We start from the raw sequence: 15,125 nt of genomic DNA on the forward strand, positions 1-15,125 counted from the left end.
TTTTATTACATTGTACAAGATAGAATGAGTTTTGCTGCAATATTTGAAATCATACAGGAAAGTAAATGTACTGCATCAGATTATCATAAACACCTGACTATGTAATTGTTTGAAGTATCCCTGCTACCAGTGAAATGATCCCTGATGTAAATATGTGCAGCATATACTCCTATACACTACTGACAAGGATACAAAGTAATGTTTCTGTAACAACTAGGTCAGATATTAGGAGAGACGGACACCTAAATAAAATCACTTTCGGAGTAAATTGTAAAAAGAAAAAGAAACATTACAGTTACTGCAGTGAAAGTTGTTGGTTTTGCTTCAGAAAATATCTATGTACCACGGTAATGCTGGATTCGATTAGGAATCAATTACACTATGCCAGGTTTGGACCTAAAAGAGACTAAGGCCACTAGAGTGACACCTTACATGGAAGAAACCTTTTGACCAGACACTAAGACGACATTCAAAAACGTTTATGATATATTGAGTGAGCTGTTGACAGAGTTATGAAGTATTTGAAGTTTTTCCTGCATTATATATGCAAATGTATTTCTGGATGTGAGAAAGCTGTTTTAAATTAGGCGAGGGTGCAGAAATCCAAAACTAACGCAAACTCAAATTCATCTTGACAGACAAGCTTATTCTTTCTATTTGGCGCTGTATTATCTGACATATTCAAAATGTTAAAGCTGACGATTACAACTGTTGTCACCTCGTTGTCAACAAATTGAACATATTGAAGTGTTCAGGGAGGTGACAATCATTTGCATATATAAATGCTTTCTTGTTATATTTTGTTACGTCTATTGATCGACTTATTTTTCTTCATATTTATAACTTGGGATTAGCCGAGTAATCTATGTATTGATATGTCCATATTTTTTCGATATTGATTCAAGATATGAAGATTCTCTACCTGTTCTATACAAGTAGCTATAATCTTCAGCAGTCATGAATGATTATTTGCCATTTGCCCTTTAATTCTTTGAACTGCGATATCATCTCAGTCTGCCATTGGTAGAATGTGTCACTATGACAAACCAATAAATGCAAGGGCCCTCTCGACTTCTGCAGATTAGCAAATGCAAGGTGAGTAACATGCTTTTAAATCTGCCCCGACCGCCTCGCCAATTTCATACTGCTTATTTTATCCCATCTCCATGATCAGCCTATGACAACATATCAGCATAAATATGACATTCAAAATTTGTTTCCTATATATGATTTAAGTCCGTTACTGATCAGTTAATAACTATTTTTATGTGAAGTTTCAACGTTTCTTCACATCTAGTTGTGTTGTATTGAATATTACGGTTAAGGTTTCATGCAGGGAAATATGTTGCATTCAGTTATGATTCGTGGCCATTGTTTGTTCAATTTCAGAGGAAAAATAATAACCACAAATCAGAACTTACTGAGATATCACACTTCGTGACAAAACAGAAGAATTACATCCAGATTTGATCTGAAGAGGTATTAAGCATCGGACTAATTTTGAGCCAAAGTGTCAGTTCATTGACTTGTAAAGTATTTAAATCATAAACAAGGGTCAGGTCTGGAATGTATCCTTGTATGCCTTGTCATCATTGATTGAACATGCAGATGGGATGAACAAATGGCAGGGAATCAGTAAAGAGGTAGAGTCCAAACCACGCAAATTAAATTCACCATATTAAATGTTGAAGGGGAATGACAGACCTGCCAAACATTCCAATTCAGGCATGATATTCGCGATTTTTATTGTACTCTCCCGACTGGACTATAACTTCTCGTGATTTTTCATTGTTGCCGACAAAAGATCCCAGCACAATAGTAAATTCGTAGTCCATTTCCATGTCTGAACGTCGAGTCTGCATCCTGTTATATACTGTGCGATAAAACTGGATATTCCATTGCATTAAACATACCAGTGGAATGTTTTTTGTTCAACATCGACCATGTTATTAAATGGTATAGAAATATATCATGGAAAATGGCAAAAATATCAGACAGTTTTCAAAAAGAGATATACACAATAGTTCTCATGTATAATAAAATTGAGAAAAGTTTGTTTACGTATTTGGTAGCAAATGCCAGTGTGATTTATCAATATCTCATGGTGGGAACAGTGATATATGGAAACACATGGATGGAAAGAAACACAAGGATAAAGTACATTGTATAGAAAGTACTAAAAATATGTTTTAACTTTTAGAGCACATGATGACAGCGTTATGATTGCGGGATGCTTATTCTCGCCATTCCTTATTGACCACAAGTTGTTCTTAAGCTGTGCCGATCATGCTGGAGAATTATTTCAGACAATGTTGTCTGAAATTGAAACAGCAAATCAATGTGGCAGTGATAGAACAAACCCTGCACCTATCATCAAGGAAATGGGTTACAGAGAAAAAGAAACGTTATAATGGCTTTAATAAATTGGCATTTCTATAGCCAGGAGAGGCAGCAAATTTAAAGCTGTTTACTTAAAGTAATTGCATTAGAACATCACTTTGCGATTACACTTATGAAACACTTTTTATCGTTAAATCTTGGTGGCTTGATCGCTGTTTTGAACAACAATTTGATACAGCATTTCTTAAGAGGGCAAAAGTGTTAATTCTGAACAGAATAGTAGGCGGATAAGTAACTAGATTTTGTCATAATAAATTAAACAATACCCAGTATAAATAAACTATTGTTGCAGGGAGTTATTTGTATGATAATTATGTTATAAAGATGCTTTTACAGTCTAAGGTCATCAGAGAAGAATCTCCTGATTTGTTATGTTTGAAAGTGGGAGATTTCCTGATTTCTCATTTTGGAAAGTTGGCATCTCTGGGAAAGGCTATTTTTAAACATCGTTTCTCACTCATAGAAATAAGTGTCTCCGTGGCAGTTGTTTTGGTTCTGTAGGAATTTAAATGTAATGGACATGGTTCTTAGTGATCTTCACTTACGTGCTCAAATGCGTAGAAGGAATTTTCACTATTTTTTTATGATAATACCTACCAAATTTTAGCGAAGACCTGAAATTAGTAATGACATGTTTTAAAAGTTGGGAATCAATGGGTATGGTGACCAAAATCCTGCAATTGATCTAATGGAGCAACCTGATTTTGTTGTTGTTTTAGGGTTTAACGCCATTTTTCAGCACAAGATAGGTTATACATGGCGGCCAGTATAACTGGTGGAGGAAGAACCCTGGAAAACCCCGGGAATAACCACCGACCCACGATAAGTTACTGACAGGCTTTCCTACGTACCCATGCTATCCGAGCCTTAGACTCGAATCCACGCAGACAGAGGTGAGATAGCAGTGATCCGGAACGGTGAGCGGGTTAGACCACTCAGCCAATCAGGCCCCGGAGCAACCTCAATTAGACTATAATGTTGAATCTATATCACTGACACTTGCATCTTAATTTATCATGTCCAGGATGACAAACGCATAAGAAGATATGGTATGTCTGTGTCTGTCTGTAATCTGATTGGTAGAATTAGTCAATATGCTGATACAAAACATTGCCTCAGAATACCACGAAGAAGAATGTACCATGAAGTTTAATATGAATATCGATGATTCAGGAATTGTATCGATATATGGCCATGGAGTATCGTTTCATAACTATTTATAAACTTTATAAATATTCAGAGAATTGTTTCAAATTAATTTATGTTACAAATTATTAATAAGGTACATAACCAAAGTCAAAAATATTCTAGCCTATAGAACACTGGAAGATTACTTTCTACTACTTGCGAAAAATGTATAATGAAAAGAGTTGCCTGTATATACTTGGACATGGGAAGAAATTGCGTCACAAGGAGCGCCAATGTTGGAAAAGAAACATGTCAATAATTTTACATAGTTTTATCTATTGTGTATTCAAGATTGTCTATTTTTTGTAATTTTCTTTTGAATGACACACGTGTTAGTAAGTTTAAAGATTACAATTCTCCTTGTTCTTTGTTGACAGACCCTACCTCACGTGTTACAGAACCAGAACCTCTCTCTCTGCACGACCTGTTTGTGAGACTATATGTGAACCAGTGACCACACACCTTCCATCCGCAGATGTACAGGAATTTAATGCATCATCTTCCCTACTAATGGAGCAGATTTATCTAAGTAAGGGAGGTAATGATGTACAGCATGCCATGACCCACGAGTATGTGAATATGTTGGTCTTTTGTACAACTGAACATTCAATTTGGCTAAGAAAGTAAAAAAATATTTCAGCCTATAAAACACTGGAAGGTTACTTTTTCCTACTTGCACACAATGTGCAATGAATCGAGTTGCAAATATTACATATATCCTTGTTGTGTGTTGATAGACCCTAATTCACATGGTACAGAACCTGCATCTCTCCCTTCACAAGCTGCTTGTGGGACTAGATGTGCACCAGTGACCGCACACCTTCCATCTGCAGATGTAAAGGACTTTACTGCATCATCTTCCCTAATGATGAAGCATACATATCTAGGTAATAGAGCTAATGGTGTAATACATGACATAGCTCCGAGTCTACTCCACCTGTCAAAGTGTTTCATAAGAAATATTTCGTTGGTTTATTATGGGTCTCTGTTCATAGACATCATGAATGACAGTATTTTCAACTTCAAAGTAAATATAACAGTCTTCCTGCAGTCGTGAGTCTTTCGTACAACTGCAAATTAATTTTTGCCAAGAAGGGGAAAAATATTTAAGCCTATATATAACACTGGAAGATTACTTACTCATACGTGCAGATAATGTGTAATGAAAATAGTTGCTTGTATTTACATGGACAAGAAAAGGAAATGGATTCCAGAGAGTGCCGATGTCGGAAAATAGAAATGTCAAGACATTTGTAAATTACATTGTTTCATTTACTCTGTATTCATGCTTGTCTTTTTATGTACTGTTCTTTTGAATGACACACGTGTCAGTAAGTTTAAAAATTACATTTCTCCCTGTTGTTTGTTGACAGACCATAACTCACGTGGTTCAGAACCTGTACCTCTCTCTGCACGACCTGCTTGTGAGACTATATGTGCACCAGTGACCACACACCTTCCATCCGCAAATGTAAAGGAGTTTACTGCATCATCTTCCCTACTGATGGAGCAGAGATTTCTAGGTAAGGGGGGTAATGATGTATTACATGACATGACTCGAGAGTCTGGTCCACCTGTTAAAGTATTTCATGAGGAATCTTTTGTTGGTTTATTATTGGTCTTTGTTCATAGACAGCATGAATGACAGTATTTTCATCTTCAAAGTAAACCTAACAGTCTTCCTTCAGTTGTGGATCTTTTGTACAACTGAAAATTAATTTTTGCCAAGAAGGTGAAACATATTTCAGTCTATAAAACACTGGAAGATTAATTTCTCCTACTTGCAAATAATACATGGATAAGGAAAATAAATGTGTCCAAGAGTGTGCCGATGTTGGAAAAGAGAAATATCAAAATATTTGTAAGTTGCAAAGCATGATTTACATGCCATGAATCTTGAGTGTGCTCTACTTGTTCAAATATTTCATGAATATTTTGTTGCGTTATCATTTCTGCTTTTTCATAAGGCAAACATTTTCTAAATATTAAGATAAAATTTACAATCTATCCGCTGTCTCTGGATTTTTTCTACAACTGTAAATTTAGTAGAAATCACCCCCCCCCCCCACTATACATGCTTACATATTCATTATACAGTGAACTGGTTAGAGATCTTAGCCACCAGAATGTAACTTAAATGCACATGATGACAAATCTACTTACCTCAAGCCAAGATCATCTATTTTTTACAAACTTCATTGTTGTATTACAGTTAGGAAAGGGATTTTCTGTACATTTTTCAATATAGATCAAAGGCCAAGGTCACACATTACATCAATTTTACATTTGTAATAGCGTATGTGCATGGGTTGGGGAACAATTAGGCATCTTCTTATATGTTTGTGGAACGAATTTGACTTCATACCATTATATGAAGAGTTGTGAAGCATAATGAAGATAGACATCATGTCTGTGGCACATGAACATATCCATGACTGTTTGGCATTAGCACACTAAATACAGGAATTTATTCACAACATTATATTTTGGGAATACAGATATAATGTTTAGGACTGATATTGATTTCTCAATGTGAAGTTACTTTTAAATTTTCATTTTGTACTCTTGGGGAAAAAATATTTGAATTTTACTTAAAGTGGCAGGTTGACTGTTATGTTACCTAGATTTAAACCATTGGGTTCCATCAGTTGAGTTTGAGGATTTATGGTCATTTCTCAGATGCTTTTTATTAGTCATAAAAGTGAATACTTCTCCAGGGGTATTACATCCATATCGGAAAGGTATCTCCGTGAGACCTAAACTTCAGCTTGGAGCTAAGACTTGAATGCATTTTTATTTTGAAGTAATAAGAACATACATTTTCGGTCACATTATGTCTAGGGTTAATTGAATCTGTAGATGAAGTTTACCCAGATTAAAGTTGATTTATATTAGTGGTCCAAACATCAAGGTCCTGCTAGCTTGATGCATTTTTGTACGACAACAATTGCTGATAGGCTGCTTTTAGATTTGTCCATTATTTACTGTGTTTTTCTTTTCAGAAATTAGACATAAGCTGGTGCAGAGTCCTAATATTATTTATGCTTTTTCAGATTCAAATGTGTCAGAAGACTTTGAGGTCCAGGTAAGACTCTAGTTAATATGTGTTTCTCATTTTAGTTCGATGCTCTTCATCAAATACAAAGTTACAAAGATATGTGTGACGTTTATACTGACAATTTCGGTACATTGTAGCATTAGAAAGTTAAAGGAGATGTATTTTCTTTCATTCCATTTTTGTATTCGAGATAGTTATGTAATATTTCCTAATCTTTGGATTGATATTTCCAGATTTATTTTATATCAGAGGGCCATGAAATATAATTGCATTTGCCATGTAAGTGGGTCATGAAATTTAACTGCTTTTTATTGTAAGTATTCTCGGAGAAACATTATTAACTTTGAAAAGGTGCTGTTTTATGCATTCATTTTTTCATCTTTAGTTATTCCAGATTCCATATTTTCTTGCGTGTCTTCACCAAGACAAATAATTAAATGGAGTAAAATAAATTGCTGAAGTACTTACTACAAAGTATAAGGTCGTCTGCATATTTTTGAAGAATGGTAATTATGTGTGTCTAGAAAAGTATCAGCATAATCTTACATACGCTTACAGTATTGTATCATTGCATTACAATTTGTATATTGCCTAAGTGGTCTTCAATAGCCCTGTAATGTTGAAAAATATGCAGGGTGGCCAGTATGTAATCTACAAGGAATTTGGAAGTATTTTACAAATTACAAATCATACAAAAGTCTAAAAAGAAAGCCGAATTATTACTGTATATATGTTCTCATCACTAATCAGAGCATTTCACAGCAATAATGATGGATTTGTTGTTTGTTTTGTTTTTTTGCAGTGTATCAACGGTGAGCTCTGCATCGGTACATGAAAATAAAAACCCTACATACAATCATTCCATACACTTAGGTAATCTTTCTTTTTTGGGGGGTTTCTAAAGGTCATAGATTTTAAATCACATGGTTTCAAATACACACACACACACACACACACACACACACACACACATATATATATATATATATATATATATATATATATATATATATATATATATATATATATATAAGGCAAGTGTAAGTAATGTAATTTAAGAACATATTTTGTGATCCACATTGAAAATTAAATAAGTAAGAGACACTAACTGTCACACTGAATAAATGAATTAGAAATAAAGGATAAACTGCGTAAAGAGCACTTTTGAAATTTCGCCATGCAGTTATGTTGCCTACAGACAGTACACACTGAAGAGTGACAACGTGGACACAACAGTGAGATGCTTGCGCACAATGCTAGATAGATCAACTCTGCTTTGCTAAATTGTAATTTGTCATCTAATCTCAAAATTGTCACATGCAACCATGTTGAAAAAATATCAAGAAAACTATCCTTAATGTTTTAATAAATAATAGAGCATTTTTTCCAAATTTATACCAAACTTTGTGAATGTGTTTGTATGTTGATATTTAATGATTTAGATGATGAGGACGATACTGTTGATATTAATTATACGTTTATGTTTGGACAGAATATAGTTTATTTTGTAAAATGAACTATTTAAAGTTACAATTTCTAGGGTTATTGTTCTTAAAATACCACACAAACCTGCTGATTGAACATTTCATCTGTTTACATGATTCAGTCAACTTTGAGGAATCCTTGTGACAGGTATTGTTGTTAATGTTTTCACATAAATGGACTTTACTCTACATTTCAAGTTATAATGTTATGTGTAGCTGTATTCAAAAAAGTATTTTTAAAAAAGTTCATAAAAAAGATGATGGACGGAACATATATAATAAGTAACTGGCTTTCCTTTACTGTGTAAAATTGCTAAAGTATCGTCTCAAAAATAATCTAGGAACTCAACATTCAGAGCTGAAGGAAGCTGCATCAGTTTTTGCACGCAGTAAGATAGAACAAAATAAAGGATTTCAGTTCATAACAAATAAGGTAGACTTTAAACATAATAGTAAAGTGCTTGAACAGGGGGAATTAAAAGCTGATATTGGTAAGAAGATCTAGACATTCGTCCAGAGAAGATGAATACTTGCCTTTCATTCATTGTATTGAAATCTTTAGCATTGAAGATGTCTGGAGAAATCGTTTGAAGTTCCAAATCTCTACAGAAGAAGAGAAATATATAAATGTTAGTTTATCTGTATTGGCAAAATCCAAAGTTTTGTTGCCAGATGGACTAGCTAAAAAGACTCTACACCCATTAAACCTTCAAGCGTCACTGACCTCTATATAACTAAAAGTATATGAGAAAAGATGACGTTTTCAGTGTAGTAATACAAGATGAACTAATCATAACATTTGGACAAGTGTTGCACAACAAACTGGGCAGTGCCGGAGCCAAAGACATGTGCCAAAGAACAAGATAGTTAGCACGACTTAAGATGGCAGTTGAATGATTTGGAAGGGCTAAGCAGCTTATTTAGTAGGATTAGTGGATCTTGTTTTGATTCACTGCTGAAGGCAACTGAAAAAGTGTGTGGCTTGTCACAATCGCAGTAAGGGACGCCTTTTTTTATACATTCCTTGTTTCCTTGACATTAAGACTTGGCTACCTTCTTGTAAAGTGTGCATATTTAAAGAGAGGCATGGGGTGCTTGAAAAGATAGTGAAAAGATGAGGAATGAGGGTGTAGCATTTCTGCACCGACTCAAAAGTGATTGGATCGATTCTGTCTCATTAGTTGCTCTGGCCTCAATGAAAAGGAAAAAGAAAACACAAACGAAAGACATGACATTCCATTGAGTTAAAATCTTGTGAAATTGCAGAATTGCTTTGTGGAGAACATAAAAAAGATCAAAGTATTTATACATGAACGATCTTATCAGAATTGGAGATCACTAGCTGAACTAAGTATGTCAAGAACCACACTGTTCAACAAAAGAAGAGCCAGTGATTCATCAAAAATGTTGGTAAAAGACTACATACAACGGCCACATTGGCAAGAAATGGCCTGTGAAGAGATTTCATCATCATTTACGGAAAATGATACATCTTTACTCAAAAATACCTCAAATTAGTTTCAAGTCATGAATATAACAATGTACTTTTTGCGCTGTAACATTTCTATTTAACTAAAGTGTTTGTCACGAAACAATTCATACTACTGGTAGAGGTCTTATAGCACATGTCGTGACTTGTATCTTTCTTTAAGTAGGCAATTGTTTACAGGACTGAGTTCATTGTCTTGGCATAAATGGTTGTGAAAGTAAATTTGATTCATACATTATGCCCTCAATCTGTGGTAGTTATAACATTGCATTTATCAAGGACGTTTTACGAAAGCAGATTTAAAATACGTGCTGTGTAGAAACCAAAAATGGATGAATCCTAACATGGTTCATTCTCAGATGATTTCATTGAGGAAATGCAAGTTGATGATAGATAACCATTTTTAAATATTTCAAGTATATCAGTATGTTGGAGCTGGACATTTTAACTGCAGTTCTGATGTTCATGCAAGATTGGATAAAAACAGACGGCATGCCAATAAACCGCCTATTCAGAGGTATTTTCAAATTATATTTAGAAATGCAGATTACCAAGCCCGATTAAAATACAAGCAATTTCAAATTGTATAGTGCATTCAAATCTTGTCTTGAAACAATTCAGCACTCGGGATTCTCCTGCAAGACTGTCTAAAGTACTCGAACGGTTAAGTCACGTTGAATAAATAAGAATCTAAATCTAAAGAAAAATGAACAAGAAAAGATATTTCATTTTGATGTAAATGCCTCAGTCTGGACAAGATAACAATGGCAGTGATGGACCCTAACACAGTACTATCATCTATGGAACAGATAAGAAATGTAGCACAGGAGTCAGCAAAACACTGATGTATGACAGTGTAAAGTTTGCAGAGCTAGTGTTCGTACAGGTTTATATTTCGGATCAGATATATTTTGAGACAATTCATATGAGCTGAGGAAAATTGTATATCAGCAATAACGAACCGTTTCCAAACTTATTCAAGCTGGATAAGCTAAATATTAGAGGTAGACCGAACGTGTGTGTGGGCGGTTGGATTTTGAACGTAGCTTTAACACTTTTTTCAGTTATATCGCTACAATGTTTTCAGTGTGGCAGTTTCTAGTGATGTCTATCACTGGGGCATCATGCCGCAAACATGTAGCATGATGTCCCACTCAGTCTCAGTATCCTAACACCAGGCCGACCAGTCCTAAAACTAATCTCTTAATGCCAAACGCCAACCGATGCTGAAGTTGGTACCATTTGTATAAGTCTTTGATATGACCTGGCCAGGGATCGAACCCACAACCTCCCGCATCCAAGGCGGACGCTCTAACCCCTAGGCCACCGGAGCGGTCAGGCTGAATGAGATTCTTAGCAAAGAACAATATTCATACACAGGAAAAAAACAGATTACTCCAAGAAACAATTAACTTATTAATGCTTTTACAACTACAGTAGATATCCTTCGAGACTTTCGAGTTCAGTAAAGTTTAAACGGAATGGAGCAGGCAGAAAGTAACATGAACACTTCAGTGTTAAGCAAATATTGAAGTATGGTCATGTGTTCTGCCATCCCCCCTCCTTTTCCTACTCTTATTCGGTAACACAGGGAAGCGCTTTCATTGTAATAAAATCATGGCAACATCTCTATACTTTGAAAAAACCCACTATAAATGGGCATGAGAACACATCCAAAGATGTCTAAACACCATGGTGGTAACGACTCAAACCACAATGCTTACTGAAGTTATTGATGAGTATCCTCAATTTTATATGTTCTTGATCATAATTCAAAACATTTTCAGATTATTCAAAATTTTGGAAACTAAAAACAGTTGCTTTCTTGATTGGCAATTGAGATTGTATTGTTCTGCCTATCATACATTTCCGGAGTATAAATTGAAAACCATTTAGTATATATTTTTGAAACTTTGGACATAAATAAAACATGAGGTGTAAATGTCCATTTTTCCTATTTGCAGTACTTCATTATCACTTTGTTTATGCTTTCATGCTTTCATGCAAATGGGTTATAAATTGACACAGACACTGTCGAAACAAGAAAAAAATATATCATAATAAATATTCTTAACAATGACTTGAAAATGCTAAATATATTTTCCAAAACACATTTGGAATCGGTCTACCCACAAATTTGTATTCTGGATGTGCAGTTAGGAACTTAATAGCATATATATGTTTCCATAGTAAAGAAGCTGTACATTAGTAACATTTGTTTTGTGCGTGAATGTGATTAGGATTTTTAACGTAACTTTAAAAAATATTCGTCCATATCGCTACGATGTCTGCAGTGTGGCAGTTTATAGTGATGTCTAGCACTGGGGGATTATGTCGCAAATATGTAGCATGATGTCCCACCCAGTCACATTGCCACGAAACCAGGCCAATCTGTCCTAACACTAACCTTTTAATGCTGAAAGCCTAGCGAAGTAGCCGTTAGTACCATTTTTTCTAGATCTTTGGTATGACTCGGCTGGGGTTCGAATCCACGACCCCCCTTCTGATGTGGATGCTCTAACCACTAGGACACTGGAGCTGTCACGATTGCTTTGTAAGCATAATTTAAGATCCATTTTGACACATGTTCCTAAAGCTCTATACATCAAACTCGTGCCCTAAATTTGCATTCGTTCTTCTTAGTTTTCTTTCTGTGCAAACAAGTACCTTATTGGCAACCTAAGTAACATAAATGTTTTGATATCACGTGTTCATGAATTTGTTTTTAGAAATGACGAAATAGTTATTTCAATTGAAAGGTTATCAACTTTCACTGAAGGATTCCTCAAAAACTGAAGAAAGTTCATCAGATCCTCTATATTTGTGCAACCAGTGATCTCTTGTGCCTTTTCTAGTAAGAATTTTAATCTTATGCCATTCACATGGGTTGAGCTGCATACAACTCAAATTGTATAATTACACTGCACATTACTTACAAGATTATGTTCATCGGGAGGGGTGCCTTTTTCTGTTAAACTCTAAATTATAAATATTAATTCCTGATTTAAATGTGTGCAGATAGCTTGATCTATCAACATGCAGAGGCTGGGAACATAGGTGTCTGCTTTCGTTATTAAATATTACTGTTTCATTTTGAGCTCTATGTAAGGGCTCAGGATAAAACTAAGGAAAAGTATGAATTGTTTACAAAGTTAGGAAGTGTTATGGCAGAATGTGCTAATTTCAGTTCTGCACAATAACTCAAATCATCTAGATACAGGGTTCTCACGCTACTGGAAAATCGGGGAAAAGTCAGGAGAAAAGGTTGTTTGTTTTCTTCCCAACTATGAAATGCCCTTGAATTTCGCAACTATGAATGAAACTTTGGAAATCCCAGTACTTTTAGCCACCATATGATGGACAGGATAACTGAGTTGAAGCTGAACTGATCAAGAGATAAGTTTATTGAGTTCTGACCAGAATATGTGGTTGTTACTGTACAGATTAATTTGGTGATTGCCATAAACATATTTGTATAGTCAATCAAAATGCTCACTATGCTATATTCATCTAGTAGACTGGTTAGTTCAAAGACAGCTAGATATCTATATCATATATTGCATGGAAGTTATGAAAACCAGTCTACCATCATTCTAAGCCAACATGGTGAAGGCATAGGGTAGCCAATTACCAGATAGTGTAGCGAACTTAAGCACTGTTGAATCAAGTCATACCTAGATAAAAGTTATAGGAAAATGATTCACTTTCTCAGTTTATAAATGTGAGTTCTTTTGTGTTGCACATTTGTTATGTTGCGAGATATTTTTTTATAGGGATTTTAACATTTGTTAGTTTTACCAGTTGTAAAGAAACAAGCACAATGCATACATGCCAACCATTATTCAATCATTACGCTTTTTTACATTAAATTACGCCTTACGCGTATCTGTGTTCGGATTAGGCATTTTCGGTTTTCCCCCTCCCAAACAAAATGATAATTTGTTTTCTCATGAAAGCACCTTTTAACGCCTGCTGTAAACATTGAGCGGGTTTTCATAGCGCTACATTCGAGGGAAAAACCCTATTAGATAATACATTCATTGCTGTGAATGACCATTACGTCAGATCATATGTTCACTGTTTATGCTTTGGTCGAAATCTTCTATTTAAAATAACTGGGTCGTATTCTTAATTCTCCAAAATGGAGGTCGCTGATTTCGTTCAGTACTTACTCGTGTTTTCATGATTAGAATCACAACTATGAAAGCTTCAAAAGCTTAGGTAAAGGCTCTGATATTGATGTAAGCATCAATTAGTTTTTATAAATTATCAAATTCAGATGACTTTGTGATGTGGACGCAGACATGGAACTTGCAAATTTCGGGTATGAGAAATGGCAGCTACGGTTGGTCACTCGGCTTCAATGACTTGACGGCGAACGAATTCTCTCAAGATTTTAAAGCACATAAAAATTATTTCGTGAAACATAATTATGCAGCTATAACGATCGGACTTTACTCTTATATTTTTCCATTCATAATAGCTGTGTTTTAAAAATTTATAATGTTAAAATGGCTGTTAAACGTAATATACACTGCACTGCTTAACAGTTAAGTTAACATGACTATGTGTAAGGAGGCGAATAGGTAACAGGTTATATATATATATATATATATATATATATATATATATATATATATATATATATATATATATATATATAGCGCACTGCACTGGGTAACTTTGATACACTTGTATCGAAGAGCTAAAAGCCATACACTCTTTTTACAGTCTGTGTAACATAATTTGACTATAACATGGTAAACTAAGAGTGATCTTCTTTCATTACCAGAATTAACAGTAGATACACACTGGAGAAAATATATTTTTATTTTCTTGACAATGCTTTGAATAAACATAACTGTAAGAGATTGTTAAGTATTGTTAACAAAGATTAAACTGAATTCAGATCTAGACTCAGTAACCCAGCACTAAGTGCTTTACTACTGTGCATGTTAAATATAGTCTCTTATATTACAAAGTGATTTGAAATGCAACACGAGTGTCCTTTGCTTTTTAAAGCTGAAAGTGTTATATACAAAAACTTGAAACAGTAATTGGTCTTCCAAGTCCAGATAAACAACTAAATTTAGTTGTACATATGCTCATTGAATTTGTATTATATTATGTGTGAATTAATCTTTTTCTGCTCGGATTACTCTTTTTGCCCACTTACACTTTTTCCTCGCCAAGGGTTGGCATATATGATAATTAAATGGCCCCGTATATTTCCATGTCTTGCCTGTTTATTACTTTCTTCATAACACTACTGTTCTGCAGGTAAAGTTGTCACATGTCTCCATAATAGGGCCTACTTTGTGGAACTAAAATAATAGAGTCTGTCTAATGTTTTGAATATTTTTATGCAGTGGTAAAGCCATTTGGTGATTTTGCAGAATAGTGCATGTATTATTCCATTTTAATCAATCTGTGTATTTCTTTATATTCCTGCCATAAAGTGGATAATGTTGTGTTATGGTTATATATGATTGTCTAGTCATGTGAT

The 15,125-nt window shown here is 34.6% G+C and overlaps 1 protein-coding gene across 3 annotated transcripts in view; it reads right to left on the bottom strand.

Moving 5' to 3' along the window:
* LOC149788829 (uncharacterized) overlaps positions 1–15,125 on the bottom strand; it is a 120,095-nt gene that overhangs the window by 17,059 nt on the left and 87,911 nt on the right. For 2 of the 3 annotated variants that reach the window (XM_089974952.1, XM_089974951.1), the window contains exon 3: positions 8,665–8,733. The exons of the other annotated variant lie outside the window; for it this stretch is intronic. In XM_089974952.1, the coding sequence (XP_089831078.1) occupies positions 8,665–8,733 (69 nt within the window). The remainder of the gene's footprint in view (positions 1–8,664; positions 8,734–15,125) is intronic. 3 annotated transcript variants of the gene reach the window in all.

This window comes from Sinohyriopsis cumingii, chromosome 11, assembly GCF_028554795.1.
Source record: "Sinohyriopsis cumingii isolate HCF-2022 chromosome 11, ASM2855479v2, whole genome shotgun sequence".
NCBI classification, from domain to species: Eukaryota; Metazoa; Mollusca; class Bivalvia; order Unionida; family Unionidae; genus Sinohyriopsis; species Sinohyriopsis cumingii.